The sequence below is a fragment of the Magnolia sinica genome, chromosome 10, assembly GCF_029962835.1.
Source record: "Magnolia sinica isolate HGM2019 chromosome 10, MsV1, whole genome shotgun sequence".
Taxonomy (NCBI): domain Eukaryota; kingdom Viridiplantae; phylum Streptophyta; class Magnoliopsida; order Magnoliales; family Magnoliaceae; genus Magnolia; species Magnolia sinica.
The window spans coordinates 752,591-765,621 of NC_080582.1; the positions used below are offsets into that span (position 1 = coordinate 752,591).

The 13,031-nt window shown below is 39.4% G+C and overlaps 2 protein-coding genes and 1 long non-coding RNA gene across 5 annotated transcripts; all 3 read right to left on the reverse strand.

Annotated features, from left to right (window-relative positions):
* Window positions 1-226: 226 nt before the first annotated feature.
* Window positions 227-2,280, reverse strand: LOC131257697 (uncharacterized). The gene is made up of 4 exons (XR_009177552.1): window positions 1,600-2,280; window positions 1,346-1,401; window positions 948-1,109; window positions 227-819 (listed from the first exon to the last, which is right to left on the reverse strand). It is a non-coding gene; the product is annotated as an uncharacterized LOC131257697 (long non-coding RNA).
* A 2,102-nt stretch (window positions 2,281-4,382) lies between these two features.
* Window positions 4,383-11,102, reverse strand: LOC131257690 (putative disease resistance protein At1g50180). Of its 3 annotated transcripts, XM_058258508.1 has the most exons (3): window positions 8,204-10,986; window positions 4,725-4,902; window positions 4,383-4,617 (listed from the first exon to the last, which is right to left on the reverse strand). In XM_058258508.1, exon 1 carries the CDS (start codon window positions 10,984-10,986, stop codon window positions 9,751-9,753), a length of 1,236 nt encoding a protein of 411 aa, XP_058114491.1. In that variant the 3' UTR covers window positions 4,383-4,617; window positions 4,725-4,902; window positions 8,204-9,750. The 3 variants fall into 3 exon arrangements, with proteins under 3 accessions (XP_058114491.1, XP_058114490.1, XP_058114489.1); XM_058258507.1 differs by having other exon boundaries at window positions 4,383-4,902; window positions 9,376-11,102; XM_058258506.1 differs by having other exon boundaries at window positions 4,383-4,902.
* Window positions 8,120-9,305, reverse strand: LOC131257691 (probable disease resistance RPP8-like protein 2). Its single transcript, XM_058258509.1, has 2 exons — window positions 8,796-9,305; window positions 8,120-8,762 (listed from the first exon to the last, which is right to left on the reverse strand). The coding sequence occupies exons 1-2, from the start codon at window positions 9,303-9,305 to the stop codon at window positions 8,193-8,195; spliced, it is 1,080 nt and encodes a 359-aa protein (XP_058114492.1). The 3' UTR covers window positions 8,120-8,192.
* Window positions 11,103-13,031: the final 1,929 nt, after the last annotated feature.

Here is a 13,031-nt window from a genome sequence, read left to right on the forward strand (position 1 = left end):
GAGAAGTCCATGCACTACCCCCAATTATTCAAATAGTCTTCCAGATGCCAGCTTCCCGGTACAATTAGTGGCAATCAAATAGGCAGGTACCAAAGAAAATGTGGCAGCAGTCCACGTTTAACCAAAGCCAAAGTTAAGGATCTTTCTATATGGGACAGTAGAGAATTGACATCAACAGTAGAACTGACCTCCACTTGTCTAAAATGAAATCGAAGCGCGCTGTAAAAACTCTCTATCATGCATTTTATAAAACATTAGAGGAAAGAGTGGTCCGTGGGAGGAAAAAAAAAAAACACAGAAAAATTTCTTCCATTTGAACTCTCAATAAGAATATTACATGAAACCCCTGTGAAAACTACTGAATGTATGATGTCCTGAGATGGCACAGGGTAACATATCAAAAGATTGTTAAGGGAAAAAAGAAAATACACACATACATACATCCTCATGCTAGAATTTGGAATGTCATCAAAATCCTTATGCAACGATCACCGTCGAATTTGAAGAACCAGTGGCCAGCCTCTAGATCAGGCTGTCCAGATCATCTCAAAGAGACATTAACTTGGACCACAAAATCTCACTCCATATGCCACATAGAGATGCCAGGGAAAGCCCTTTGAAAAACTCTGTGCTTGACTGGCCCGAGGATAAGATTATCCTTAATTCTTCCCACAATCACCAGATCAGACTGTTTGTTTCTCTTGAGCCGCCTTCATTACAATATAGGAAGTGAGGAAAGAAACCACCAAAGGTAATAGATTCCCATGCCACCATTTTCCTTATCTGTCCAGGTGCTTCACTTGCGTCTGTCATAATGATCTATCGTGTGAAAGAAAGAGCCTGGAAATCAATTCGTGATTTAAAAAAAAAAAAAAAAAAACACTTAATAATTACATGCTACAATTTGCTTTCTTAAATCTCTAAAAGCATTTGAAGTACATACTTACATTAAGAATAAAACAGGTGGGTGTAAATGTCCAGGTGTCACAGTCTGTACAGCTGGGGCTGCAGTTGGAAGATCCAAACTATTGGTCTGTTAGACCCTCCCTTGGATGGAAGATGCTCCAAAATTCGTACAGATTGAAGCTCCTAATCCTTCAATCACTATCCTATAAATAGAGGGTTAAAAATATACATCAATTGTATAGGGAAGCTAGTAAAGCTCACCTAAATCTTACAGTACCTTGGTCCAAGAATCAGGCTGACCACAAATCAGGTGGCCTAGACAGAGACAATAGAAATTGATGGTTCATATTCAATGCGCATGGATGTTCCATCACATTATCAGAGTAGCCTGTTCCTTGCGCCAAGGTAAGTTATACACTGGAATATACTTGATGAGCACCTTCAATCTTTTGTGTATAAAAACTCTCTGGTCAAAGCATTGGTGGATCCCTGAGCCTGTACTTGGGGAAATTGCTTCTAATTTAGCAAGGTATATTAAATCGAAATATAGATACAATAATACAAATCAATAATTATAGATATCAAGTCACCTCAGAGGTACCAACATAGCTTGTCCAATAAATGAAATCAAAAGTGATGTGCTACCATTTGCAGTACAACCTGAAAAGTGATGGGCCGAGTTCCATATGGCACCATTCTAGGGTAGGGTAGGTGAGGTTTGTTGGGAATTTACAACACTCGGGTAGCTTCTCTAACTTCCGCACAAATACAACTTAAAAAACTTGAGAAGATGTGGATGGGTCACCGATGTTGGAATTCTCTGTGGGTTGACTCCTGATGACACAAACAAAGACTGGAGGCAGTCCAATTTGACAATTGATTCATACACCACCTCAACATACACTTCCGACTCTTAAATGTATTCCTAATTTTCTAAAATTAGTCAGCTTTGCTAAGCAACCATAGATTCAATTGCCAGCTCTTACATATGTTACAGTCTTGAGGTTACTTGTCTAGTCAAGTTGTGGACACCTTTAGATGAGATACCCTCCCAAAGAAGTCCAGGTGTGCTCCATATGGAAATGTCTTAACTGGTGCATCTTCCAATTGTGCTGGATATTTTGATGTGATAAACACAAGTTAAAAATAGAGTTTGTAAAGTGTGAAGATTGCCAATCGATGATGGGAGGCTTTTTAATCCCATGTTTGTACAACCAACGTATCTTCAGTAGATCAGTTCCCCTGTCTCATTTTATAACTTTTCTACTGGAGAATCATTTAAATATAAAATCCCAAGTAATTTAAAGCCTCTGTAAAGAAACTTTTGTTACTCATTTTCAAGCCTTCCTTTATCTTGGGGGACAAGCATAACTGAACGAAGGTGCCAAGTGGAGCAATTTAAAGAAATGTGCTTGCCTCTTCTTCCCCCAGCTGCTGATGCTCCCTCCAGTTCCTCAGGGAGGGACTGGCTGCTGCTGGGCTGTACAGCTGAGTGGCCTCCTCCTTTTTTGGTCTGCGGCTTCGTGGCTGATATAGCCTCCATCCTCCTCTAGACGGGTTCACTGCTGGCCCCTGCTCTCGTCTGATGATGGTTCCCATTCTGCAACAGGATGGTCCTTTCTCTTGCTGATTGGTTCCAGGATGTCTTCTAGCTGATGCTCCTGCTTCCCTCCTTTTAGCTAGCTTCCTTGTGTAGCCTTCCTTTTCTTGGTATACGATAGGTGAGGTCCAATTCTTTTTGTCTGGACCCGCCCATCGGCTTTGCTCATTTTTTTGGTAGTGTCCAATATGGGCTTCAAAGGATGGACCGACTTCGAACAAATTGAAATGCATTGACTCGTCAATAAGTTTTCTATATTGTACAACCACTTATCAATGGAAGGATCAAAACAAATTAAACAAATTATGTCATATGAGGTAGACTGAAAACAGAGGTTTGCTAAAATAAAAAATAAAAATAGAAGTTTACTACCCCACTCACATGTGGATGCCTGCACATCCACATGTGTCACTATAGCACAAGGGTCAGAGATGAGAGCTTTCCATCAAGTGGGCAATGTTGTTTAGAACTTTTGGCCTAAAAGTCAAAGTTATTTCATACCTTAGTTGAACCTGTCTATAAAATGAATGGATGTCCATAAAAACCGTCTTAGCGGAGCTTTCCGCTAGGAGGGATTAGATCTTCTTGTGCAAAAAACAAGTTGTACTGCTCCTCAATGGGGCATATTAGGGTAATGCGGATTTTTCTAGACATCCATTTGTTTTGAAAACAGGTCCACCTGAGGTGTGAAGCAACTGCACTTTTAGGCCAGAAGTTTTAAACAACGTGGCCCACTTAATTGAAAGTTCTGTTCCTTCATGTTATGCTATATTGGCACATGTGGCTGAATGTTGTTGCACAAGGTTCCACCCATGTGTCTGCTTGACAAACCTCACCTAGAACTTATGCCTAGGTCCAAGAATCAGGTTGGTCGCAAACCAGATGAGCCAAATGTATGCTAAAAAATGGATGGTCAACAATTAATCCATATGTATGGCCTATCAGAAACGAAGAGTCAGACTGACCTGAATTTTGCACAAGGAGAGCAAGATTGTGGCCTGCATCTAATGAGTAGCTTTGATCATGCAACCATGTAAACTCCTGGTGATGCATTGTGGACTTCCTCCGAGCCTACACTCTAAATAACCGCTTCCACTTTGATTAAGCATATTACATCCAAATATAGATAAAGTAATACATCTCAAGCATTACAGAAACAATTTATTATATAGAAGTATTAAAGATTAAAAGCCAAACGAAGAGAAAAAGGAAAGAAAAAAAAAAAAAAAAGAGGACCACACACATCATCTAGCTACGGTTCGAAAACATCATACAAATATCTCTCACCATTCATACATAAAGAAGCCAACAAAGAAATCATAAAAGAAAAGTAAATTTTCATTCACGACCATTCTCTACGTCATGCCCAACCGCCTCCCATGTGCTAAGTAGCTTCTCCTGTAAAAGCAAGAGCTTATATGTCAAAAAATCTCTAATTAAAATGTACATAGCACCTCCTACAACGCAAGAACTTATATATAAATTTTTTAAAAAACTTAAAATCTAAAAAAGATGTGTTACTATTTATGCTGAAACAACTCATGAACAAAACAGAAGTAATGGGCCATGATGAATTGGGGCGTAAAAACTGTCTTGGGTTGGTTGCGTACAAACAGCGCAGGTGGTGATCCAGAATATTGATTTGATGGATGAGCCTCACATGCTTGAATATTGGGATCATCCAAACGGTCCTTTTGGTAGGCCTTTGTGAATGACCTTTAATCAAAATATAACCGGCCCATAGTCCACGTTTAACAAGGAAAAGTCTCTGATCCAACAAATAAAGTTGTCAAATCAAAGTGATTTATACATGGTCCACCAAAGGATGGTCGGGTAAATTAGATAGATGATGCAATGGTTTCTTATGTCCACACCGTAGAGAAATTGCTTCCTATTTCAATTCTCAACTAATACATTACAGGCAGACAGTACATATAGTAGAGTAAATTAAACATGAAATGAATTGTTTGTGCAAATTAAAGTACATGATATATAAATATTATTGAAAGATATGTAATATGAACATCTATTCACTGTCTAGTCACCATTCCACCATTCCACCATTCTTCACTCCCTTTTGGTCACTTTGCGCATGCACGTCATTGTAGTCTCTGCAACGAGAAATATGTCAAAAAATGAAATTTGTGAATAAAATTAAAAAGTTATCTATTGGAATTTGGTTGCTTATAAAATCTATAAAAGAAGTTAAAGCATATACCTAACTGTAGAGGCTAAATCATGGATAAACAGAAAGCATGAGTTCCTAAAGCATTCAGTTGGAGAGTCTTCATGCGCATTGCAAGTAGGGCCAGTAGTTCTGAGATCCAAACTTAAATTTGATAGGCTTGCTATATACGAAGGAAGCTCCAAAATTTTTACAGATTGAAGCTCCTAATCTGTTGATCAATCTCTTACAAAATCAGTTAAAGAAAATAATATATTAATTGCATGGGAAAAGGATGGTTGAAGGTTAGACAGCAAGGAACTCCCAATTAAATTTGCTTGCGTAAATGATAAATAGCGAACTTTTTGAAGTTGTAGAAATATTACTAGCACGAACACATTTCAAATTACTATACGCATTCAATATGGGCTTTAAAGCATGAATTGAATGCCAACAAATCCAAACACATTGGTTCCTCAATAAGTTCTCTATTTATACACGTTCTAATGCCAGCTGTCACATGGTACTAAACAAGTCAAAAATCATATGAAGTAAACATAAAATAGAAGTTAAGCCCACACACGTGTGGAATTGTGACCATTCACATGCGGCCGCACATGCCAACATGAGTATGTGCTTGAGATCCTAACTTTCCATTAGATGAGCCATGCACAAAATTAGGCCTTTTTTTTTTTTTTTTTTGAGGTCAGGCACGATATACAAAAGAAATTAATGAATGGTTAATACAGCTAGCTCTTTTTGAACATCTTTTTGTTATGTACATAGTGGTCCACCTGAGGAGGTAAAAACATCATTTTCAAGCCAGAAGTTGTAAAAATTATAATCCAATTGATGGAAAGCTCTTATCTCACATCTTTATGCTACATTGGTCCTTGTGGTTGCATTTGGTTAGGCAATGCTCTACGTAAGTGGGCTTAGGAAATATCATCTACAAATTATGGTTGTTTCAAGAATCAAGTTGGAAACAAATCTGGTGAGCCAGTCATGTGGCAATGAAATAGACAATCAACATTTAATGCATATGATGGTAATTCAGGTGAGCCGACAACCTGAATTTTGCACAAGGAACGAATGGTTCAGGTGGGCCCTACTGTAATGTTTGTGTGAAATCTACCCTAACCACCAAGAGTGAACTACTGTGATGTTTGTCTCAAATCTACCATAACCACCAAGTGGGTCACTTTGATTAGACCCAAGGCCCAAAACTCCGCTACATCCGTGATTCAGGTGTATCACACAATTAGAAACATTATGCGAGGCAACGCTCACTCTCCAAACTGTTTCATGGGCCTGATTTTTGGGCCCAGGTGTAAATTTTAGTGTGGATTTCATATAATCAGCTAGTGGGCCATGTAAAAATCAAGGGTGGATATCTCTCTCCTAATTAGTTCCTTTGGTGTAGCCAACCTGAATCATAGGTCATCTTAAAATTTTTAAAATCCTAGACGTAATGTGAGATTATTCAACTGATGGTCCATGAAATTTCAGGCATGTGAGATCCACTCTGACCATTAGATGTGTAATCCTACATTAGGACTAAAGCAAAAACCTATGACTGATCTGTGATTCAGTTGGGTCACACCACAGGAAACATCTGCCCTTGATTATTAGAGAGCCCACCATGATGATCATGTGAAATCTACTCAAACCATTAGATGTCACACCAAAATTTAGGCCTTAGGCTCAAAAATCTTGAGCCATTTGTGATTCAGGTGGGCCACACCAAAGGATAGAGTTTGGATGGTGAATGTTGCCCTGTATACTGATTCAATCATATAGTCCACCCAAATGGACCACCCAAATCACAAATGGAGCTGAGTTTTGGGCCCCAGGTCTAACGGGGGGACACACTTGGTGGTCACTGTAGATTGCACATAAACATTAGAGTGGGGTCAACTTGAGCTCCCCAGGGGTTTACTGCCACACTTACTCAAGTCACCGTTAGGTTAATCTGGTTGAAAACCATTTTGAAAAAGGTACCATAATGTAAATTCTATATTAGTTAAATGTTTCTTTTTAATTCCTTAAAAGAATATTACTAGAATTTAAAATTCACACAATTATATATTTTTTCTAAGTTACCTAAGTAAAAAAGAAAAGAAATTTAAGAAAAACTGCATAATTAATAAATTCTGGTAAATTTTGAAAGGTTTCTAATAAGCTACTTCGTTAATCTATGATAATTATCACACTACCTTCTTTCTCACGGCGTACCAAGCCAGCCAAATGGGTTGGCAGCTCGGGTAGGCCCTACTGTGATGTTTACCTGAAATCTACTTAGTACTTCATTTCATAAAATCATCATGGGTGGCCTGATAAAAATCAGGGGTGGATGTTTTCTCCCAGCTGTTAGTCCGCTGGAATCACAACTCAAAACCTTTTTGGACTTTACATACACATCAATGTTGGCCCAGTAAAAAAATCAAGGCCAGCATCCCTCCCGCAGCCGGTAAAACATAGAGATTTAAGTTTAAGACAACGGAATTTCAAGAGTTTCAACACCCGGTCAAAGGTTCGAGTATCCATAAGTGGTGAAATTCCACTAGCGTGTGTGTGCGGGGTGTGTGTGCCCGTGGTTAAAAAATAATAATAAAAATAAATAAAAAAATTTAAGATAATGGAATTTCAAGAGGTGAGGTGGGTGGATCCTTGACTGGTGCCATGGTGATGTATGGGATTTACAGCCATACTCCATACATTTTGACAGCTCATTTAAGGTTATAATCACAAAAATAAAGCAGATCTAAGTGACAAGTGAGGCGCGGATTAGATACTGACAAGCTCATTAGCCAAATCACTACTAAAGTGACGTCACCAAGCTATGTGGACCCCACCATGATGCATGTGTTGTATCCATACCGTCCATTAATTTGGAGAGATTGTTTTATGGCATGAGAAAAAGAATGAGATAGATCTAAAGTTCAACTGGATCCCACCATAGAAAACAGTGGGGACAGTGACATCCACTCTTCAAAACTTCTTAGGGGCTACAGAAGTTTCCAATCAAGCCGATATTTTATTTTTTCCACTTCATCTATCTCTATGTTAACTTATGAATAGGTTGGATCTCAAAAATACATCATGATGGACCCTACAAATGTTTCAATGGTGAGTGTGACTGCTCCCACAGTTTAGATCTAACTCATTCTTTTTCCCATGCAATAAGACGATCTCTACAAATGGTTGGACGGTGTGGATACAACACATGCATCATGGTAGGGTCCACAGAGCTTGGTGACGTCACTTCAGTAGCCATTTGGCCACTGACCTTGTGAGTATCTAATCCACGTCCATCTATGTAGGGGTGCACTCGAGAGTGGATTTCACGTAAACAACATGATGGGGGGTGTACTCGAGAGTGGAAGCCGTTAAAAATAAACTAAAAATCTAACGGAAATGTATTGGAAAGTTTTGGAAAAAGTCACCGGAATCTAAATTCTATATAAATTCCCAAAAAAGAAATGGTATAATTATGAGGTAAATAAAAATGAAGAGGGGAAATTAAGTCTCACCATAGAAAGAACGTATGTCGATGGAGGGTATGTGCCGAATCTTATGCCAATCCTCTCCCTCTCCCTCTCCATCTCCGCTGTATTCTTTAAGCCTTTTCTCCAATTCAGAGCGCATCCACCACAACTCCAATTTCTTGAGGGTAGTCACGTGTTGCAGTCCTTCCGGAAGCTTTTTCAATCCGTGGCACCATCCTATCCGTAAATGTAAAAGACTTGGCATAGCTCCTTTCTCCACTCTCCACTCCTCTAATTCATATAATTGTACAAGATATAAGGATTCAAGCTGAGGAAACCCTTGTGAAGAGCAAACCATTTCCTTTCCCACGTACGAACGTTCCAGCAATTTGAGAATGCGGAGTTTTTCCAGCTTCTCTAAAGTCGCCAATTGGCCTTGCTTTAAACGGGAGTATTTCAAGGTAAGCTTGGTGAGGTTTACTGGGAATTGAGCAGACTCGGGTAACCTCTCTAAGTTTCCTCTCAAACACAACTTACTTAATTTGAGAAGATTTGAAAAAGGAGGTAGCGACCACTCTTGGCGTTCGAATTGTTCGCTTCTTCTTAACTTGACAAGATGTGAATTACGAGGTACCAATAACCTTTCATCTCTTACTGAAACCGACAGAGAGTGGAGGCAGCCCAATTTGACAATAGAATCTTTGAATACCTCAGCATCAGCTGTTGTTACTAAAACTATTCCTAATTTTCTAAGATTGGTGAGCTTTCCCAAGCAGCCCTCCATCCATTTGCCAGCCTCCACATTTGATAGAGTCTGGAGGTTACTTATCTGCTCAAGCCTTGGTTGCCCTTTCATGACTGCCCAACTTAGTTGAAGATGTCTTAACTGTTGCATCTTCCCGATTGTGCTTGGTACTTTTACTTTATAACAAGAAGATGCTACAAATAGAGTTTGTAAATTGGGAAGACTGCCTATGGACGATGGGAGACTTTTTAAAGAAGTTCGAGTACACCCGAGGTATCTCAAGTGGATTAGTTCACCTATTTCTCTCGGTTGCTTGTCTATTATCACACCGTGTATATACAACACCCTCAGCAACTTAAAGCCTCTGTAGAGACTTTTCTTCTTCTCTTGGAAGCCACACATAGCTTTTGGTATGCATTAACACAGAATGAAGGTGTGGAGTGGAACAGCTAGCTTAAGGAAATGTACTTACTTGAGTTGTTATAGTGAACTGCAAGTCGACGGGCTCTAGATGCAGGAGGAGCATTTGCATTGATCCCACTGTGAACTTGAAGAAACATACCTTCCTTAGCTTCCGATATGGAGAGATCCCGCAAAAGATCATGGATGCGACACTTTTTAATACCTTGGCTTGAACTTCTTTCTGTGACTTGAACCATGCTTCTTTGAATCAATTCCATTAGATAATCTTCTCCAACCTCCTCCAAAGTTTCTTCCCCTCTCTCTTCAAGAAAACCTTCTGCAGCCCACATTTGAATCAATTTCTTGGCATGGAATTCGTAGTCCTCTGGAAAATTGCCCAGGTAGAGAAAACATGGTTTTAAGTAATATGGCAGGTCTTTATAGCTTAAAGATAATATGCTGGAGATTTTGACTTCTCCCTCGACAAACTGCCAGCTGATGCTCTTGCGTACATTCTCCCACTCCCTTGGTTCCTTTCTTGATAAGAGCCCTCCAATGACTGCGATCGCAAGAGGAAGACCATGCAGTTTTCCACAATCTCTCTTCCCAGCTTCTCCAAATCCTGCGGGCAATCACCATCTCGTCCTAGGAACGATTTTCTACAAAACAAATACCAGCTCTCTTCATTGGTTAGAAATCGAAGTTCATGGGGCCGGCTTCGTGGATCTGGATCTGCATATAAAGCAACGTCTTTGTTTCGTGTGGTGAGCATGACCCTACTGCCATTATTCACATGCGGAAATGCATCCTTCAAAGCATCCCATGCTTCGCTTTTCCATATATCATCCAAGACCACCAAGTATCTCTTTTCTTTCAGATACTCAGAGATTTTCTCGCTCAGCTCAAGAACGTCCATCTTCTCCACCAACTCGAGCTGCTCTTTTGACAGAACCATACAGCATTTTGTGATGGTCTGCAAAAGATCTCTCGCAGAATACTCTTGTGATACAGAAATCCACGCATGAGTATGGAAATGTTTCTTAACAGTACCAGCGTTATATAGTTTCTTAGTAAGAGTGGTCTTACCGAGACCACCCATTCCTACTACAGAAACAACACAACGTCGCGGCTCTCCCTCTGTTAACCGGGCCACCAACATCTCAAACTCCTTCTCAAAGCCAACAAAATCTGTTTCTTGAGAAAGATAAGTGGGCCTGGAGTCTTGGTGGCTTCGACCGGCAGAGCTCGTCCCTGCTCCCTGGCCTAGATTTTCAATTCCATATGTCGACCTACTTTCAGAGATCGAACGGATTTTATTCTTTATCCGTTCGATCTCCAAGCCCACCTCACGGCGAGCTATCAACTTATTGAAGATGAAAGCGTACCTTCTAATACGGCCCACAAATCCAGTTTGCCTCAAGGGTGCTACCTTGAAGAGAAAGGTGTCGATCACGTCCTCAGCACCGTATGCAACATCTCTCACATCCCCCACCCAGTTCTTCACTCTTTCATCTCCTTCTTGTTTTGCGTCTGCGTCTATCAAGAAGCATAGCATCCGCTTAAATTCCGCCTCGAGCCATTCGACTTCATCACCAACGCCATATAAGAAAATGGCTTCTTGAAGGATTGGGTCAGCGAGTTTTGGGAGAAGGATCTTGACAATGGACTCGACAATGGACATCTTTCCTCACTCTTTTTTTTCTCACAAGAAACGAATTCAGATAAAAGCTTTGCTTCTCTTCAGTTCAAGTTGCATGTCTCTTTATTAACAGAGGCCAACTTGACCGGTCACGAGACAAAACAATCGTGGTTCGTTTGCTGCTCAATGGTTGACGTTGTTGTTCGGTTGATGAATCTGGACCGCGCGTCCATATCATGTGGAGTTCACCGACGATGATCCTCCACAGTAAAAGATGCTGGCTCAATTCCCCAGTGTCATCAATGGTTGGAGATGCGAGAACATGAATTTATTGCTGTTGATTGGATTATTAATACCGCCTGATCAAGGGCTAGAATTCATTGCATGGTATATTTACAGTCGCTTTAATTTAATTACTAAATCAACTTTAATTTCTCTAATTTAATGTTTTACATAATGGTTGCAATAAGCCATCTGAAATACATGCTTTGTCCGAAATTGATAAAATTCTAAGTTTCCGCTGGGCCACAAGCATAAAATCAAGTCCAAGTGACTAACCAACTATTTTAACCATTGATTTATAAGGACAATGTTTGCATGGTACTGATCATCATATTATAGTAATCTATACTTATGCAATTGATAATCTAATTGTTTTTGGAAATCATCAGTGGGCCATGTGCCCAAATGCAAGTCTTGGAAGGATTTTAGACCTAATCCAAGCTCTCACCGTGAATTTCATACTCGTTATCGAGAAGGATTAGAAATACCCAAACATCAAGGGATTTGATCTCCCCCAAATCTCCCCAAATCCTCCCAAATCCATAGTGCCAAACCACCCCTAGAATTAAAGTATATCCATGGTTCCCGTGGATAATATAAGAGAAAACAATGGGGATAATGACCATCCACAGTTGAAACCTTCCCATGGCCCACAACTATGTTTACAGTGTTGAAACCTTCTCATGGCCCACAGCTATGTTTACATCCTATCCAACCTGTTCATTAGGTTACGGAGACATGGATGAAGGGAAAATACAAATATCAGCTCAATTGAAAACTTCTATAACTCCTGAGAAAGTTTTCAATGGTACATTTTCAATTCCCACGGTTTCTGCTATTGTGATCTACTTCCGGTTTCGATATGCTTCAATTTTGAGTTCATAATCTTAAAATGGTACGAAGATACATGAATGATGTGCCCACTTTTATTTTTTGATCAATTTTACCTCACGTTCTTAAAAATTAGCCGGATCAAATTCTCAGGTGAACAAGGCCACAAGAAAAGGTGATGACTAAACGGCCATCATTAAAAACTTTTCGGAATCTATTATAAGCAGATCTGTAATTATTTTTATTTTTTTTCCATCCATCCCATTGATACGGTCAAACATATCCGGATGAAAAGTAAAATAAAAAATCAGCTTAGATCCAAAACTTTTGTAACCTATAAAAAGCTTTTAATGACTATTTAATTAATACTTTTTTTTTCCAATGGTTTGATCCACTAGATATTTGTATCTGCTTAATTTTCCATATAGCATTGCCAAATAATGATATGAGAAAATGGATGGACCATATGCATATACAACACATTCATCAAAGAGGCCCTCGGGACAAGTGTAACACCTAATCCGCTTTCCGAAGTTTTGGCCCGACATGCTTTCACACCAACTCGGTATAACGCGTTTTCTCAATGACAGAGGGAAAGGGTGAGAAGTCAGTCGTTGGATCGCCTGTCCTCTTTCTTAAATATTTTTCTTCTCTTCTCTCTTTTTTTTTTTTTTGTTTTTTTTTGTTTTTGTCGTAATGGAGCATTAGCACCTAATCAGGTACTACTGACTAAGATCTTTGGGCCCCACTATATTGTATGTTTTATCCACTCCCACCATCTACTTTTAAGGATCATTTTACAAAGTGAAATAAAAAATGAGGAAGATCCACATGTTAGTGGACCACACAATAAAAATTCAGCGGTGATGATTATCCACAATTAAAAACTATTGGAACTACAAAAGATTTGGGTCGAGCTGATATTTCTGTTTTCCTTTTATCCAATTTGTGTGACTTTATCAAACTGATGGACG